The 18,077-nt window shown below is 59.9% G+C and overlaps 1 protein-coding gene and 1 long non-coding RNA gene across 3 annotated transcripts; one reads left to right on the top strand and one right to left on the bottom strand.

The window, feature by feature from the left end:
- Positions 1–582: 582 nt before the first annotated feature.
- TLE5 (TLE family member 5, transcriptional modulator) lies at positions 583–10,772 on the top strand. 2 transcript variants are annotated; one of them, XM_075736321.1, is made up of 7 exons: positions 583–873; positions 1,424–1,521; positions 3,028–3,091; positions 5,528–5,572; positions 7,193–7,255; positions 8,741–8,815; positions 9,489–10,772. In XM_075736321.1, exons 1-7 carry the CDS (start codon positions 847–849, stop codon positions 9,705–9,707), a joined length of 591 nt encoding a protein of 196 aa, XP_075592436.1. In that variant the 5' UTR covers positions 583–846; the 3' UTR covers positions 9,708–10,772. The 2 variants fall into 2 exon arrangements, with proteins under 2 accessions (XP_075592436.1, XP_075592434.1); XM_075736319.1 differs by having other exon boundaries at positions 586–873; positions 9,486–10,772.
- Positions 9,322–14,675, bottom strand: LOC142598254 (uncharacterized). Its single transcript, XR_012832547.1, has 2 exons — positions 13,559–14,675; positions 9,322–12,906 (listed from the first exon to the last, which is right to left on the bottom strand). It is a non-coding gene; the product is annotated as an uncharacterized LOC142598254 (long non-coding RNA).
- Positions 14,676–18,077: the final 3,402 nt, after the last annotated feature.

Here is an 18,077-nt window from a genome sequence, read left to right on the forward strand (position 1 = left end):
GCGTCACCCCGGTCCAGGGTAAACCCGAGGCCTCCGCACAGAACTGCTGCGGTGGCTCGGCCGGCAGCGTCTCGGACCTCAGGCCCCACCGAGCAGCGTCCCAACACCTCCGCTGCGGCTGGTGGTGAGCCTGGGCTCCTGCCTCTGCACCGGCGGCGAGGAGGGACCCGGGGAAAGGGGAGCAACATCCGACAGCCCGCAGTACCGGGAGGGTGCGGGGGGGCCGGGCAGCCCCGGCAGGACTGCGACGGCCAGGGCTCAGGAAGGGTGAGGGTGCGGGGACCGGGGAGCGGGGAGGAGGGAGGTGGGGGAAAGGCCGGTCCCGCCGCAGCCCCGTGCCCTGCCGTGCCCCACAGCGGGACGGGGGACCCGGGCGGCCGCGCGGGGCCTCGGATCGGCGCGCCGGACCCGGCCCGGGTCCCCGCTCGGCTCCCGCGGCCCGGCCGAGTCCCGCGCCGCCCTCAGCGGGCAGGGCCGCCCGCAACCCGCCGCCGGGCCCGGACCGGTGCCCACGGCCGCCGGCGCCGCGCGGCGGGGGCGGGGACCGGCGGGGGCGGGGGCGGCCGTGGGCCCGCCCGGCCCGGGGAGGCGGCGGCGGCAGGTGGTGCCGAGCAGCCGCAGGACGGAGCCGGAGCCGCAGCCGCCATTAGACAATAGGCGCCGGCGGCGGGGCGGCGGGAGCGGCGCGGGGCGAGCGGCGCGGCCGGGGCGGGGCGGCCGCGGGGCCGGGGCGGCCGGGCCCGGCGCGGACAAAGGCGGCGGCGGGCGGCGCGGGGAGCCGCGGCGGGCGCGGGAGCGGGCGGCGGCACCGGGCCGCTCCGTGCGGGGGCCGAGCCGCAGCCTGACATGATGTTTCCACAAAGCCGGCACTCGGTACGGCGGGGCCGGGCGCGGGAGCCCCGCGCGGCCGGGCACCGGGGCGAGCGGCTGGGCCGCGGGGCGGGGCCGGGCACCGGGGAGCGACGGGGGCCGCGGGCCGGACCGGCGCGGGGGGCCTCCCCCCCTCCCGGCCTCCCCGTGGCGGCCCCGGCGCGGCCGAGGTGACCGAGCGCCTCCCGCCGCCCGCAGCGAGACGGCGCGGGGGGGGGGGGGTCTCCCCGCCCCGCAGCTCCGGCCGGGCGCCGCGCCGGCGGAACCTCCCCGGCCGGTGCCGAGGGGCGGCAGGGCTGGAGACAGCGCCTGGGGGAGGGCCCGGGCGCCAGCGGCCCCACGGGTGACCTTGGGCGCGTCCCGGGCCTGAGCGCACTGGCCCTCGAAGTGCCCCGCCGGCCCTCTCGCCGCCCGGCCCGGCCTGCCCGGTGCGAGGCGAGGCGGCCCGGCCCCACCCGGGGTGGCGAGACCAGGGCGGGCTCGGGGTTGCTGCGCGGGTGGGACGGGCAGGCTGCCTGCCTCTGGCACCCAGCGCTGTCTCCTGTTGTTCAAGGGCTCCTCTCACCTGCCGCAGCAGCTGAAGTTCACGACCTCCGACTCCTGCGACCGCATCAAGGACGAGTTCCAGCTCCTGCAGGCCCAGTACCACAGGTATGTGCTCCTGTGGGCCCGGCCCGGCTCTGCCCCGCAGCCTCCGCTGGGCTGGCACAGCTGACACAGCACGCAAGAATCGCTCCGATTCTTCTGCTTCGTTGCTTTGCTGCGCAGACCAAACGGGGACGCCAAGGAGGGCGCCCGGTCGCATAGCTTGGGTCACCTTTGGCTAGAGGAGGACCTAAGGCAGGGGATTAGTTGTGTCCGCTTGGGAGCCCAGCGAGGAGAACGTGCGTCTTCTCTTTCCAGCCAAGGTCTTTCCTCTGAGCGCTGCTCGGCCAGGACCGCGCGGAGGCTTGCCAGGCCTCCCGTGTCTTGCTGGGAGTTTTCCTCGGTTCATCTTGCTGGCTGCCATTCTTGGACGGCAAATGCTGCAGGGAGCACTTTAAATCCAAAAGCTTCCGCTTTTCTGTGGGTGTGTGTGGAAATACTTCTCCTGACCCAAAAGCTGGCTTGTGACTGTTGGTCTGTGTGTGTGTCTGAAATAAACGTGAAGCTCTTGGGTTAAATCCGCTGGGTGATGCCCTCTGCCATGGCCTGGCAGGCTGCGAGGTGCCGCTTGTGGCACGTGCCTCGGCGCCGTGCGGCTGCAGCTTCCCGATCTGCCTTCCCCCCCAGCCCGGGCTCTGCCGGGTGGCTGGGTCGCAGGTTTGAGGTGGTGTCGTTCTGGCAGGAGCAGGCAGAAGAACTGCTGGGAAATGGCTTTTCCTGGTGTCCCCGTGTCTCTGGGCAGTGCTGGTGAGGGAGTAGGGGAGCTCAAGAAACAGGCCACTGGAAGGGAGGCTATCCCCCCACCCTACTCCACCCCCTTAGACTTCATCTGCTCGAGAAAAAGCAGGGGTTTTGTAGGTGAAGCTGTTTCTCGTTTGAAACATAAAACCACAGCACATGCCGGCTGCAGTTGGTCGGCTGGTGAGTCGGAGTCCCATAAAACACTGGGAGCAGCGGCACTTTCTCTGAAGGGTGTGAAGAACCTAGGGGAGAGAAAAAATCCTTTCTTCTGGAGGGATGTGCTGCACTTGGGCCTCCCACCACCACCACCACCACTATCCAGAAATGGATATGGCTTTGGTTTTGAAGTTGTACTGCGGCATCTCAAGTGCTGCAGACAAACCCATGCTAGAAGCTGTCCCCAGCTGCCAGCGATCCCTTGAGGAAAGGGAAACCCCTCCCTAGGCAGCCACCTCTGCTTCTGCCCAGCTTTCTGCTTCCCGCCGGGAGGATTTGCCTGGGGGAGGTCGGTGTCCAGCTGGTGGATAGCCTTGTGCTGCTTCTGAACGTGGGTTAGTGGAACTCCGGCTGGGAAGTTGGGAGCGAGCTCTGTCGCAGTTACCGCTGCGCCAGCACAGTGCGGCCCAGCTCCGACCGCCCCTTGCAGTCTGGACGGTGATGTCTGAGAAGCCAGCCTGGCTGGGATGGGGCCGTGCAGGAAGCAGCTGCTCCGTGGTGATCAACTCTTTCACCTCCCGTTCGTGGTTTTCTTACTGTTTTCTGGCTTTTCAGCTTGAAGTTGGAATGTGACAAACTAGCCAGTGAGAAATCGGAGATGCAGCGTCACTACGTCATGGTAAGGACCGGCCCCAGCAGCCAAGAGCGCGTGGGTGGCGCGGGTGGGGACTCCAGCGGTCAGCAGGTGCCTGTGCCTGGGTTTTGCCTGGCAGGGAGCCTTCGCTCGGTGGAGCGGTGGGTCTCTAAGCAAGGCTGGCATTGGCTTTTCTGGAAGTGGAGCTTTTTTTATATTTTGTGTTGTCTGCATGCAGTGGATTGTTGAAATGCAGGAAGTAGCAGAAAATTGTTGGACGTGGAAAACCGAAGGGCCTGGTGGCTGACTGCGTGACGGGTGGTGGTGCGGTCCTTGGCCTTGCCACTGACTGGCCGCTTGACTGTGCTCCCTGTGCCTCGGGGGAAGTGAGAGCTCTTGTGCACCCCAGAAGGAGCTGCAAAGTGCTGGTGCATGGTCTGGGGGCTCTGGGAGAGTCATGGCCAGCACAAGACAAAGCAGTGCTCTGAGAAATTGTGAAGCTGGGAAACTCCACAAGCCTGGTGGGAGTTGGAAGCAGAAACCAGCTGCTGTGCGAGAACTAAATCCTCTGCACCTTCTCGTGACCCTGGCAGCCTTGCGGAGCCATGGTGCTAAGTGCTAGCACGTCTCACCGGTGCGTGTGTCCCAGCACGAAGCGTGCAAATCCCAGGGCAGTGCCTGGTAAAGACGTGAGACGTGGTGCCACACGCGGGCAGCAGGTCTAGCTGTAACTCTCTAAAGAAATCTGCCAGGAAACAGCCATGTTCTTGTAGGCAGGTGATGGTTTGCTTGCCAGGTAATGCCTCTGTCTTCCCACGCGTGGAAGAGCCCTTGTAGCAGAGGGGAAGGATGCCAGGCAAGGCTATAGTCTGTTCCTTTCCTATCAAGGAGTTAACAGGAGGTTGTGATACTGTCCATAAAGATGAGCTGGTGCCTGCTTGCCAGCTGCTGCACCTGCCCTGGAAGGAAGAGATAAGATGTAGAAATTAATACAGCAGCTCTTCAGAGCAGAGGTAGGGCTTTAAAACCAGAAAAAAAAAAGGGAGCTGGCCCCTCCATCCTCTTGTACTGCCCGTGTGCCCAGACTCTGAGGCTATGGGGAACAAGGCGTGCTTGGGGCTGGGGATAAGGAGAAGAGGTCACAGCTTTCCTTGTATTTTAATGGAGAAGCCTGCCCCATTCTCACTGATAAATGATTGCTTCCTGGGCCTTGCAGCCTGCATGGAGACTCATCTCCAGGTGTGTCTGAGATTTTTTTTTTTTCTTTAATGCTGACAGTCACCAGAATTGATTCAGGTTACCATCAGCGGGTCGGCAGCAGAGGGGAAGGGCTGTTGCTCATTGTGCAGCACTCGAGGCTTTGCAGGCGCAGCAGCTCCTGCCTTGTCTGTGTGGCTGAGCTGGAGTCGCACAGAGCTGCTGTTACTCCCCACCACAGCGAGTCATGGGAAGTGAAGAGGAGGGTTTCTGTGAATGTGCAAAGCTGCTACAGCTGCTCCGATTTTTGAATAAGTCACAATTAGCAGCTCGGGGGTCGGGCTCCTGCTTCCTGCTCAGTCTTCAGAATGCAAAGAAGCCTTGAGAGCCGTCAGCAGTGTTAGAGCAGACTGAGATCATGGCAATACCAAGCTGGGTGCTTCTCAGACTAGTGGTGTCGGTACCAAAACGCCTGTGATCTTCTCCTTGAATTCAGTGAATGCAGATGTGGATTTCTCTTTTCCTTTAGAGGAATCAGGATTGCAGCCTGCAAGCTGAGGGAGGAGATTTCTAAACTCTCAAACATCAGGCTTAAAACAGCTTCTTCCAGGGGTCAGGAATTAGCTTCTCCTGCCAATAGGTTGCTCTTGTAGCTGCCTGTTGCTGCTGTGCAGGGGTTTTCTGGGTGGGTTTTTTTTTGGTGTGTGGGGGGGGGGGGTTTCCACACAGTTTCTTCCAAAACAGCTGGAGCTGTGTGCAGCTGGATGTGTTACTTGCTAGATGAAGCCCAGTAGTTGGGCTGAAGTTGTGGCTGAAGCAGCCGCATGGGCTTTAGGATATTGGCCGGCAAAGCTTTGTAGAGTCAGGCTGCCTCTTTTTTGGCTGTGGGTATGGAAGTCTGTGGAGCCCTGAGCCGCCTTCTAGGTTTGAAGCAGCATCACTCACTCTCACCTTGATGCAGACTGCTGAAAGGTGTCTGTGAGGGGTGTTGCATGGGGCCCAGTCAGCAAGTTCCTGGGTCTCCATCTGCAGCAGTGTGAGGTTGGAGCAGGGTGGACAGGGAGCACCTGGCCTCTGTACTTCTGCCCTAGACCTGGAGAGGATCTTTGTCTGTGTTTGCCTCCTGCTGTCATTGTTTCCTAGGGCTGGCCTCTTCTCTCCTTCCATCCTTGCCCAGCCTTTGTAGAAGACATTGCTAGGAAAGCAGCAGTAGTTCACAGCACTGCCGTACCGAGCCTCAACTTACAATTTCTTTTTTTTTTTCTCTTCTTTCCTGCTCTGCAGTATTATGAGATGTCCTACGGGCTCAATATTGAAATGCACAAACAGGTAGGGGGAAGGCATTTCCAAGTGCTCTAATTTGGGGAGGGTGGGTTGTCTGCTGTGCTTTGCCCTCTGTCACTTCAGTGGTATTTCAGGAACTAGAAATGCCATGAGCCTGTAAAATGTCAGAGCCGCTTTCAAAATGCGGGGGACGCCCCACACGCATACCTCTCAGGATCACAGTGCTGGACTGAGGGCTCCCACTCTGGGCTGTGGGCATGCTCTGGTTCTCCCCAGCACCTGAACAGGTATTTAAGCACCGGACGAGGCAGTGCAGACAAGGCCTGGAGCTGTGTCTTAGTCAGCAGATGCAAACCCAGGGTGGAATGCAGGAGATGACCCCAGGTCCCTCCCAGCTCTCCTCCCAGGCCCCAGCTGGGTTCCTGGCCCTGCTGCCTTCCCCAGTGCCTGGGAGGGCTCTTGTGATCACCCTGACATGAAAAAAGCCTTTGGGTCCCCCCAGGCCCTTGCTGCAGTCAGGCCAGAGTGCACTTCTCTTGGGCTGTGATTAGGTTAATGTAATGGTAGACCTTCTAAGAAAGCCTTCTTATGATGGAGACTCTGCTGCAGCCTGGATAAGCTTGTTCATTACCCTCAGTGGTGGTTAAGTTGTTAATTATCCCCAGTGGCTAATTACCTGTGCTGTTAACAACATGAGCCTTCTCTGAGCCTGGCTCTATCTGGCTTCAGCTTCCAGTCACAAAGTCGTCTGTGTGGCGTGGCTCAAGTTATAAGCCTCTTAACACAATTCTGCTCCCCACAAAGGCACTTGGTGCCTCCAGTCCCATCACCCTTGTTGGTAAGCCCACAAGACTGGCTTCCCTGGGGAAACCTGCATCATGGTAAAGGATCTGAGCCACGAATCCTCACTGTTGTCCCGTGAACTGTCTCCCAGCCTAGTCTGCTCCCCCATGGTGCCGGTGGGGCCCCTTGGCCGGTTTTGGTGCATGCCTGAACCCTTTGACTCTCTCTTTCTTTCTACTCCATTGGAAAGGGATTTACAAAGGGCTGGTAGCTTTACTCTTTCCCAAGAGAAAAGCATTTAACACCCCCAAATTTGCCACCTGCTTGTATGAGGCTAGTGAAGAAGCTGCGCAGTCCCTGTGGTCTCCCTGAATAGCCCCAGTCCTGCAGCTCGGCTGCGGGCAGGCTGGCAGCGAGCAGACCCTTGCCTTTGGGGAGGGAGAGTCCGAGGAGGCTGAGCAGCCGGTCTCCGGGGCAGAGCAGGGGTCTCAGCGGTGGCAGCATGTGTCTGTGTCCACATGGCAAATGTAATTCAATACATCCCCACCTGGGTCTATAATAAGTTTCCTCTCTGGTTGCTCCCGACTTCGTTAAATGAGTATCGGAGACCCGGAGAGGGAAGAGAATATTGAAAACCCACTCTCTGCAGTCAGCAGCATTGATTCATTTAACTGTAGGGAGGGGCCTTGGGGACAAGGTGACACACCACCCCCCTCCATGGCACCAGTACGCTGCCAGCATCTTTGAGGGAAGTGTGTTTTTGTAGGGTCGTTCAGGGGTTCTGGCCCTGCCTGTGGAGGGGAAAGATGGGGCAGCCGGTGCTGAGGGTGGTCAGTCCCGAGCCACCTGATGCCTTTCCTCTCCATTCTTCCCACCTTCTAGGCTGAAATCGTCAAGAGGCTAAATGGGATTTGCGCACAGGTTCTGCCCTACCTTTCGCAAGAGGTGAGTCCCCCCTCTCGGCCCCGGCTCAAGGACACATTGGCAGTGGAGAGCAGAGGCCCCCATCCCGTTACGGGGCAGTGAGGTGCCACGGTTCCCCCCCCTGCGTGGGCAGCTCCTCTCCCCTGGTCTGGGAAGCCTCGTCGCTCGCTCTCAGCCCCTGCGTGGGGATGAGGCCTTCGAGCAGCCCCTCCAGGAACTGGGCGGTGGTTAACATGCCCATCCGTCCCCTTCGTTGGTGGCTGTGGACAAAGATGGGCTCTGTTCTCTCCCGCCTGTGATTACTGAGTCATCAGCCACTTCTGCACGGGCGGTGGGAGCTTCGGGTGGCTAATTGGGGGAGGGGGGGGCATTTAAAAAAATGCCTCCATATGGCTCGTCCTTGAGATCTGGTTCCTCTGCTTCATTAATTAATGCAGCTGATGGGCTCCTCCCACTCCCCTCAGAAATTAATTGGGAGGACTTGGGAGTGTCTGCCTGAGGCAGGAGGAAGATGAAGCACCTCTAGTGCTGTATCTGTCCATCTCCCCACACAACCCTGCAGAGACTAAACTCCACGGCTGTTCCCGTGGCTGGTTTTTTTTGGTCAGGACTAGCTGTGGGGTGGAGGCTGTGTTTCTCGGTCTGGGTTAGACGTGGGGTTGGGAACAGGCTGTGTTTTTCTCACCCACCTGTTCTCGGGAAAGACAAAGTGGCTTGCTGATCACATCAGAGCTGCCTAATAACCAAGCCACGACTAAACCTTTTGCATCTTAGTGTTAACCCCTTCCCCCTTCCCAACCCTGTTCTGCTGCCAAGATGGAAAGAAAAATCTACTGGCTGGAGTGCAATGAACAGACCTGGTGTTCAGAGACCTTGTGGTCTCAAAGGAGCAAGTACAGTTGTCCTTTATTTTTTAAAATATGCGATACAGCTGTTTTTCCTGCCTGTGTTTGGAGCAGCCGTGCTGGGCTCTTCCACAGCAGCATCTTCCAGCTGCTCCAGTTGGGACCTAGGATGCATCCCAAGGAGTGGGGAGCTTCCCAAGAGCTTCTGATTTTAGGGCTTGTTTTGTTTGTTAGGGGGTCTCATTTTGTGTCAGGTCTGAGTAGGAGAGGGAAGGCAGGGTGAGAGGCATTGCCCACCTTAGAGCCCTTCTAGCCAATGGTCGCTGCGCCTGTGCAGAGCAGGACAAGGATGGGAGTAAGAGGGGACCCGCTTAACCCTGTGGTGAGGAACTGGAACGAAAGGAGTGGGCCTCCTTCCCTGCTCCTCCCCACTGCTGGCCCCAGGGGTGTAAGGTCCTTGTCGCAAATGAAGTGCGTGCAGGTGTCCCCAGCTGTGGGGTTAACCAGCCTGCCTTTGTGCCCTGGCATCTCGGTGCTAGCAGCTGAGATACCGTACGCGTGCGTGTGTGTGTGTGTGTCAGACCCAGCAAGGCTGGGTCCCTGTTCTCCTTCCCTGCGATCCTAGAAATGACCCTGAATTCCTCTGTTCTCTCCACACCAGCATCAGCAGCAAGTCCTGGGAGCCATTGAACGAGCCAAGCAGGTTACGGCACCAGAACTGAACTCCATCATCCGTGTACGTGATGCACGTTTCATTTGGGTTCAGAGGGATGGGAATCTGGGCCTTTGGCCTTCGAGACGGAGCTGGGCAGGGGAGTCATGACCTGGGGCTGTCCCCCTCGTGCTGGGAGCAGGCTGCTCCACGTGCAGTGCTGCAGCCCTGTTGGGGTGAGGCTGTGAGTGCTGGGCTGGCCCTGCCGGCTGTTTTGTCCAGTTTTGTAAGGACGTGGGCACGGGTTTGCAGGGGAGCACGAGTTCCTGCTCTGTCCCAGCAGGGTGCCAAGAGAGGAGCTTTGGTTTTGAGCAGGAACTGCAGCAGCTCCTTGATATGAAAACACCATCTGTTCTTGGTCGAGGTCGGGAGGGCTTTAACTGCATCCTTGGAGCACGCCAGAGTCTGAGGCTAGATACGCTGTAGGCTAGGGGCTATGTGTTTGTGCTGGGGACACAGTGTTGAGTCTTCTCTTGAGGCTGTCGCAGCCCAAGGACTCTAGAACCTCTTTTTTTTTTTTTTTCTCCCCCCTTCCCCTGAGGCTGTGGTGCTCTCCAGGACCCTGAGGTCCCTGGTTTAAGCTTGGCTGCTGGCAGGCTTTCTGGGCAGCGCAGGCCCTTAGGTTGGGGTCCGAGTGCACTCCAAATGACAATATCCCTCTCCTGTCTTCCTGTCTGTCCATCATTCTCTACAGCAGCAGCTTCAAGCTCACCAGCTGTCGCAGCTCCAAGCCCTCGCTCTGCCTCTGACTCCGCTCCCTGTGGGCCTCCAGCCCCCGTCCCTCCCCGCTGTCAGCGCCGGCACCGGGCTCCTCTCGCTCTCGGCCTTGGGCTCCCAGGCTCACCTCTCCAAGGAGGACAAGAACGGCCATGACGGGGATGCCCACCAAGATGATGACGGGGAGAAATCAGATTAGAGTGAATGGGGGGCCAGGGGGAGGGGGCTGGCTGGGGGGTGGGGGGGGCGGGTTAATGCAAGATGCAGTATCTCTCTCTAGTTGCTGTGCAGCAGAATCGCGGGGGGCTTGTGTTTGGTGGCAGCTCGCCAGGCCTGTTCCCACGGGCAGCAGTGCCTGGAGGATGTCCCCACCGCCATCCCTGCGGACAGGCTGCTCCGCAGCAATGCAAGCGCCATAGCAGTAACCGTGTGGCCGATCGTGCTCTCCCTGTGCCCAGCCTGGCTTCCCCGTCCCCGCTCCTGCTCCGTCGCAGAGCCGAGCCAGAGCCTGGCTTGGGCTGCTCTGGGGCTGCTTGCCCCCCAGCTGTCCCAACTCCTCGGTGCCGCGTGGCTCCCCACCGCTCCCCCCTTGGTATTTAAAGATGCCCCTCGATCCTAACAGTTTCTGCACAACTCCCTGCTGGGATCCCTGCCCCGAAACCATCTCCTCCCTCCCCAAGCGCTCTAGATCTCGTCGCATCGCTCCGGTCCTGTCCCCATCCTCCCCGCGCCCCTCCTGCACTAATACCAGGCCGGCACCTTGCTGTTCTGCATGTATCTGTTCTTAACCAGTCCTGCAGCACCGCGGCAGTACGACGCGCTCCGGCCGCCGGTTTTCTCCTCGGCTGCTCCTTGGCCTCGGGCTGGAGGGGGAGCCCCCGCCACCTGCTCTCCCTCGGCATAGCACCCGGTTTTGGGGGGGCTCGAGTGGCTGGGCTGAGGGGCAGGCAGACTGAGAGCCTTTCCTGGTCCTCCCCCTCCCTGCGCCCCTGCTCCTTGTAGAGGATACAGCAGCTTTCTCTGTTCTTATCTCCGTGCGCTAGCGTGTCTTCTAAAAAAAAAAAAAAAAAAAACCAAACAAAAATGGAACAAAAAAAGAATAAAATTAAATAATAATCTGGTGTTTGTATATAGTCCTTTAGAAAGATCTTGTTTTGCTTTTTGTGTTTAATCACTTGACCTATAATAAGAGGAACTGAAAATGCTGTATCAAGGACGTACAAGCTGTGCCTTTCAAATAAAGAAATAAGAAGGTTGGTTAAAACGGTGACTTGCTGCCTGCTTTCTTGCCACCTTTGGGATGACTTTAAAATACTTCCCTCCCTCTCCTGCCCCCCCCCCTTAGACAGAGGAATCGCTGGGGGAGACGAGGTAGCTTTGCTGCCTAACCCTGGACTCTGCCTTGGTTTCCCCGTGTGCTGTCACAGTTCCCGGGGGCTGTTGGAGGTGTCCGGCGGAGCTGCCCTCCCTCCTCCAGCTGAGCCTGTCCCAGACCAGTCCCTGCCTTACCTGGTGCCTTCGCTGCCCTTTCTGGGGCAGGGGGCTGTCTCTGGAGTTTGTGAGCCAGGAGGAGGGGGTTAATGTTGACACCTCTAGTTCTGGCTTCTCTCCTGCTCTTGTCTCTACAGCCGCTGGCAGAATGAGGACCATCTTCGTTGCCCGCATCCCACTCTAGGACACCGTCCCTCCCCCAGGCATCCTTGCGGAGCTGCGTGCCCGTGCCGGAGCTTTGGCTTGAGTCTGCTGGAGCCAGGGCAAGGAGGATGCCTGCGCAAAGCCAAAATAAACTGGAGAGCAAGGTGAAAGTGGGCAGCGGTGAAAGGGACCTGGGAGCTCTCTGGATGAAAAGCCCTTGCTTTTCATCTGCTCTGGAGCAAAGTGCCACCAAGGGCTGTCGGCTCTCCGCTGGAGCAGGAGCGGCGTGGTTTGGTAATGCATGGGAATGGTCCCCGTGGGCTGCCGCAGGTCTGCTCTGTGCGTGCATAATTCATTTTTCCTGTGGGTGCAGAGGATAAGCTGCTTCTGTGGCACTCGGCCCCTCTGGAAAATCTGGCCTGTGTTGCCCTGGGGCTGAGATTGCTGTAACGGAATTGGCTCTCAATAATTAGAGCTGTCCTCTGGCTTCAGAGCCTGCTCTGCCTTGATAACATCTTCCCCTCTGTATCTCCCAAGCCAGCTGGAGTGGGAAAATTTCCTTCCCCTGGGAAGGAAGCCATGGAGGGCGGGGGGGGTGTGTGTGTGTCAGTGTCCCCAGCTGCCCACCAAGGTCAGAGGACCGCGGTGGTGCAGATGGGGGCCCTGGTGAACAGCAGCCACTGTGCCTCTGTCCTGCCGGTGCTGGGCAAAGATCAGGCCAAACACCCGAGGGTGGGATTTGATGAGATTTGCTGAACTGGTTCAGGTCTGGGACCACTTCTGGCTCCAGAGTGGTGGCACTTCAGGCTGGGACCGTGTCCACTGCAGGGGGTCCAGGGTGGGAGAGGCTTGAGGAAAGGTGCACGATGCTGCATGACGCCCGCCGGGGCTGCGGCCCCGCTCGGTCCCTTCTGATGGGTTTCTTCCAGCGTGGACCAGCCTGCTGCAAAGAGGGGACGGTGTGCGGCTCGGTCCCGTGTCCCACCATCCCAGGAGCACTGGCCAAGCCTGGCACAGCCATGTCGTGGCTTTGGATGGGTTACAGAGCCTGTGGGCAGCACAAGGGCTTGACGATGCTCCTGTCATCTGCGGGTGATGCCTCGGGGCCGAGGGGTGGCTGGGGCAGGGCTCCTGGCACAGACTTGCAAGGGACGGGCAAAGTCTGTGGAGGAACATGGCTCTGGGTCTTGGAACTCCAGCTGCTGGCTGGGACTCTGCAAGGCTGTCTGGGGGTCTCAGCCCCGTCCCCTGCCAAACCAGGCGCCCCGTGCGGGGCCCAATGTTCCTGACGCAGCCGTTGCCTGCGCTCTGGGAAGCAGCCGTCGCCGCTGGCTGCTCGGCTGCCGTGGAACAGATCCAGAGCACAGATCCCACGGTGAGAGCAGAGCTACTGCTGCGTGGCAGGGGCTGGCCTGACCTCAGTGCCCTTGGGGGGGTCAGAGCACCAGGCAGACAGGTCCACCACCTCCGCTGCACTGTGCAGGGGTTCCCGGTCAGGAACCGGCTGAAATGGTACTGATAGCTGCAGCCTGACCCCATGGTCTTGCGGCTGCTCCGAGGGCCTCGCTGACGCTGAGCGAGCAGGTTTCTGATGTGAAAGGCCAACGCAGCTTTCGGGCCAGGGGCTGCTGCGATGCGACAGTTGCTAAAACCATCTCTGCTCTGTAAGTGCTGCTGAAAACCCCGCTGGGAGCGGGCTGGCTGCGGGGAGGGCTGGAGCTTTTCAAGCGCTTTCACCTCGAGGTCACTGGTTCAAACTCAGCCTGGGGGCAGGGAGCACCGTAAGTGGATGTTATTCCTGATGGATGTGCAAGGCAGGAGGATTTAGGAGAAATCGGTCTGGGGTGTTTTCAGGCTGGCAATTTCAGAGAAACAGACGGCCCTGTTGTTAGAGCTAATTAGCAGCCTCGGTTCGGTGGGCAAGGGGTCGAACAAAGCACGAGGCTGCTGGCTGAGCATCCTCCGCTGCCAGCAGACTGGGGCTGGGGAGCCACTCCTGACTGGGCTACCGAGATCTCCTTGTTCCCTGCGAGAGACTAACCCACTGTAAAGTATAAAGACAGAGCTTTTGGGCTCTCCAAATCCCCTGCACTTCCCAGCAGACCCTGAGCTGAATCTCGTGCTCCACTCCTGCTTCCCCTGGTGATCCATTCCTGAAGCGTGCTGGCTTCACACCCAAAGCGTTTCTCTGGGTGGTGGGAGGCACCCTGAGAGGCACCCCGATGTCCCACGGACAAGCAGTGCTGCAGTTCCCCATGCTTCCATTCTGACTGTTTGCAACCGTCGGATTCGCTTCTGGATCTCCAAAGAGAGTCATTTCATTGGGCACCTTACCAGATTTGGGCTCAAATCTAACGGCGTACCAAAATCTGCAAATCTAACGCATACCAGCAGCAAAAAAAGGGTTAAAAACACCTCCCTCGAGTCTCTCCCAGCAGCTGCAAACTTGAGGAAACAGCTTCTCTCCTTCCAAACAGGCTGCTCTGCCTTGTAAGCTCTTTCACGATTGGAGCCATGAGCCCCTCTCCTGCCGTGGCAGCAGAGAAGTGGGTGATGTGGGGCCTCCAAAGCTCGGCTGATCAGGGATGGCTTAAGACCAGCTCCTGGCAGAGAAACCCCTTCTCTTTGTGCATGAGAGGCTGTGATACAGGAGTGGGAGAGGGACATAGGCAGACGGGCTGAGAACCAGCTCTCCTGGCACCTGGATCCTTGGAAAAGCTTGGCAAAGCCCTGGCTCATTAGGGAGGGATAGAGAGCAACCTAGTGACAGCCACTGGCCCGTTGTCCAAAGAGCTTTCGGCTGCGGTGGATGGAGAGCCAGCTGAGTCCGGAGGGTAGGGGCAGGACCCCGTTTGTCAGCGCCCTGCACCCTGCCCACAGAGCAGCACAGCATTTAGCCTAGGTTTGACATCGATTCCTGATCGCAGCTGCCGGGGGCTTGGCAAAACTCTTGTGTCTCACATCTCTTCCCTTTCCACCTGCCTGTCACTGGAGGGGTCATAAACCGGCATCTTTCCTCCTCGATGAGGTGAGCAGGCACCAGTTTTTCACTGGGTGAAGGAGATTTCACACCTGTTTGAACTCTCGGTCCATCCCCTTCAGCTTTTTCCCATAGGACAGATCCCTGTCGCCTCCGTGGCAGCAGCGGGAATCGCCTCCACCACATCCCCTCCCGCTCCCGCTCTCCTCATTTTTCACCGCAGCTTTGCTTGAAACAATGGCCCAGCCTGCAAGCCAGGAATGCTTTGCAGCGCGGTGGAGCAGGGCCTCCTTCCCAATTCATCACTAATGCAGGAACGCCAAGCCCTTCCTGGCTGCAGCGAGCACGAGATAAAAGCTAAAAGAGGCATCAATAATTAAAAACCACTCAAAGCCGGTAAGTGCAAACAGGAGCCAACGTACAGATCGAAGGCAGTGCCAGAGACGAGAGTCTGTCAGCTGCGGGGTTGCTCTAAGGGCTCCCGTATCTCTCTTGCGGGTGTCCCCCCCCGCCTCAGTCCACAGCCCTGTGGCGATGAGGTGTCCCTGGCACAATGGGAGCGCAGCAGCTCCGCAACGTGCTGGGGACCCTGCCGAGGCACGGCAGGAGAGACACCCCCCACCCCCACCCCAGCTCCTGCACGTGGTTTGCCTTGAAGGTGCTCTGGGGACACGTGGCTTTAAAGAGCAGGTGACAGCACTTGGGTCCTGGGGATGGAGGGACCTGTGGTTTGGTCCCAGGAGCGTGACTGGAAAACCTTGATTTCTAGTACAGCTTTGGCTCAGCTCTTGAGGACTTGCTGCCAGTCCTTTCCCCCAGTTTCCCTTCTCATCCCATGGTCATTCCAGGACAGACTCCAGCAAGGATAAGGCCCCTGTTTGTGCCAGCTGCTGGTGTAAGTGCCCAGGACAATTCACGTTGTCTGAGGGTGCCAGGAACTCAGTTCCACTGAGTTCAAGGCTCCTCATTCAAGTATGCAAGTGAGAAGCTGAAAACAGGATGGTTTGGAAACGTCGTTGTCCTCTTTTTGCTCCCTACTTCCACAGTCCAGGCAAACTAATTGACTGAGTCCCCGTAGGGAAAATCTGAATCTTCTAAATCCGGTGACCCCTGTTCTGTTCCCCCTGCCCCATAATGGCCCTACCGACCCAAAAAAACCCTTGCGTGCAAACCCCACCACCACCTGGCTGCCAAAAAGCCCACCCAGGGCTGAGCCTGCCCGTGTGCAACATAACGGGCCGTAAACCCACGAGGACCCGAAGAGGGAGGTGCAGGGAAGCAGTCTGCAAAGAATGGGGCATCCCCAGCCGCCGCGAGGAGACCGAGGCAGCGCTGGGTCCCAGCCGTGCCCCCCATCTCCCTTCCCATCCCCAGGGGTCTCCTGCCAGGCCAGCAAATACACCTGTAAAACCGGACACACAGCAGCTTTGCGCTAGGAGAGCAGCCCCTTCGGATGCGAGGTGGTTGTACGCGGCTCCTCGCCACCGACCCGCCCCAGCGCCTGCGTTTGGAAGGGATGGAGCGAAGCAGAGCTGAGCAGAGGGAGAAGGGACACCCGGGAGGGTTTCAGACCGGGGGCTGGAGGACAGACTGCGCGTGCAGGCTCCAGCTGCCCGAGAGAGGCGAGCCCTGGTCACCCGTAAGCGTCTCTGAGAAATGTGATGGTCTCTGCCCTTGACCGTCCGCTCTGGAGACGTGCTGGGTAGGGGAAGCTGTGCGAAGGAGGCGGGCGGGGAGAGAAACGACTTGACCCACGGCACGGAGCCTGGCAAGGGCAGGAGGCTGCGTGTTCCAATACCCCAGGCTGGCATTTGGGGAGGGAGCTGAAAGGTAAAACCATCGGGGTAATTCCAGAAGCAGCAAACTGTTTTGCTTGGATCTGGGTTCAAATGGCAAACTGAGCTCCCGAGTGTCCCGAAGCCCAGGCTTGTTTGCTTTCTCCGCTGGTTATAAACAGAAGGGCTGTTTACAGCACTCGCCTCTCGATCCTGGCGTGGATTTCAAACGCCCTCGTCCTTTGGGGCTCTTCCAAGCGCTGCCGCTACCAGGCACAACTGTGTGGCTGCCGCAGGGAACGGCTGGATCCCCGGCTGAGCATCCTGCAGCGGCAGCCCGGGTTTGGTCCGGCTCTGCTGGCTGCTCTCAGCTGCATCCTCTGCCTGCACCTCGTGTCCTTGCACCCGGAGGGAGGAGCGGGACCAGCTCCCTTTGCCGCCGCTTCCAGAGGCCTGTGGGTACAAAGGGTTAACTGCGGCTGTTTTCTCCTCAGTCCAAGCACATGCTGAAGCAAATTAATCTCTGGGTTACAGGCTGTCCTGCTCCAGGGCTCACGTCAATCATTAATGGAGGGTGATGAAGACGCATGTGACATCTCTCATTCCGGAGCTGCCTGTTCCAGGTTTACCTGTGTCACTCTCCAAGACAGGAGAGCATTGAAACTGCCTAAGGAAAACCGGCAATTTTTGGTAAGGAGTTTTGAAAAATGCTGCAAAACATCTTCTCAGTCTCGCCTTCCCTTGAAACGCGATCTGAAACGTTTCCAGCTTTTGAAAAAACACTTTCCTTAAATAAAAACCAAAAATTAAAAAGGCAAGCAAAAAAAAAAAAACCCTAAAACTTTACGTTTGGATTAAAATATGTATATTCACGTGCAGATATGTGATATACACAACATGCCTATGCGCGTACACAAAACGCAGGTTTTTCAAGGGTTTTGGGGCCGAAGTGGCGGGCTAGCAGCCGCCCCTGCCCGCGGCGCTGGATCTGGCCGGTGAACGCCGTTGGCCGGGGAAGGCGAAGGGAAGGCCGGGGCTGGCCGATCACTTGGGGTACGTTTGGGGCTCAGCCCAGCCAGGCTGTCCACTGCCCCGGGAAGGCTCCAGGCGCTGCTGGGGCACCGCGGGGAGGGGGCCGTGGCAGCCGGCAGCCCCGGGATGGTGCGAGGAGGCCGGGAGAGCCTCCGGTGCCCACCACCTCGCCCCCCCCGCTCCGACCGCTGCCAGCATGCGGCAAGTAAATAACACAATTAATAAAAGATTAGGATGAAATGTGAAGCATTAAATATTTAGCCTTGTGCCTGCCCGTGCGGTGCCCAGGTGCGGCTGGTTCCTGCGGTATTTCCGGATGGTTCCCCGCTCTCCCTTTACCACCCCCACACGCGGTCACCTCGGGGCAGGCCGCGGCTGGAGGCCTGCGGGGGGACGAGGAGGGACCGCAGGGGGACAGGGAAGGGCCCCGGGTAGGGGGGTGCTTGGCCGGCGGGGCTGGGGCAGACCGGGAGAGCCGCCCCGCTGGGCCTGGGCCTGGGCCTGTGCCCGGAGCGGCCCCCGTGACCCGGCCGGGGCTGGGGCGGGAAAGGGGGCAGGGTCCCGGCCGCAGCCCCACCCGGGGGGTAACGATGTTGGCGAGGGGCTGGGGCGACCCCCGGGGCCGGGACCGGCTCCCAGCTCCGCGCTGCCCCCCCCCCCCCGCCGGCAGAGCCCACGGGCGGCCCTTTCCTTGGGCCGGCCCCTCTGCCCAGGGCGCACCGAGCCCAGCGCTCCGCTCCCCGCTCCCCCCGTCCCCGGGCGGGGGCTGCCGCACAGGGCGGGACCGCCCCTGGCTCTGCCGACCGCGGCTTAACGGCATGGCCGCGCCCGAGAATCGCGCTGTGGGCTCGCAGCGGTGGCGAGCGCGGAGCTCCCGCGGCCGGGATAGCCCGACCCGGCACCCGCTGCCGCCGCGGCCGCTCTCCGGGAGCCACCGGGAACCTTCTGCGGCAGAACCGAGCGCCCCGGCCCTGGGGCCGGTTGGGGGCTTCCGGGCTTCCTCCCTCCCCACGCCGCCGGGGGTTCCCCCGTTCCCCCGTTCCCCCGCACTGGGACACTGAGCCCGGCGGCTCCGGCCTGGCCGGTCCGGGCCGCGCCCCCCCCCTCCCCCGCGAACCGCGGCCGCTGAGCGCCGCCCCGACCTCCG

This window comes from Balearica regulorum, chromosome 26 (genome assembly GCF_011004875.1).
Source record: "Balearica regulorum gibbericeps isolate bBalReg1 chromosome 26, bBalReg1.pri, whole genome shotgun sequence".
NCBI lineage: Eukaryota > Metazoa > Chordata > Aves > Gruiformes > Gruidae > Balearica > Balearica regulorum.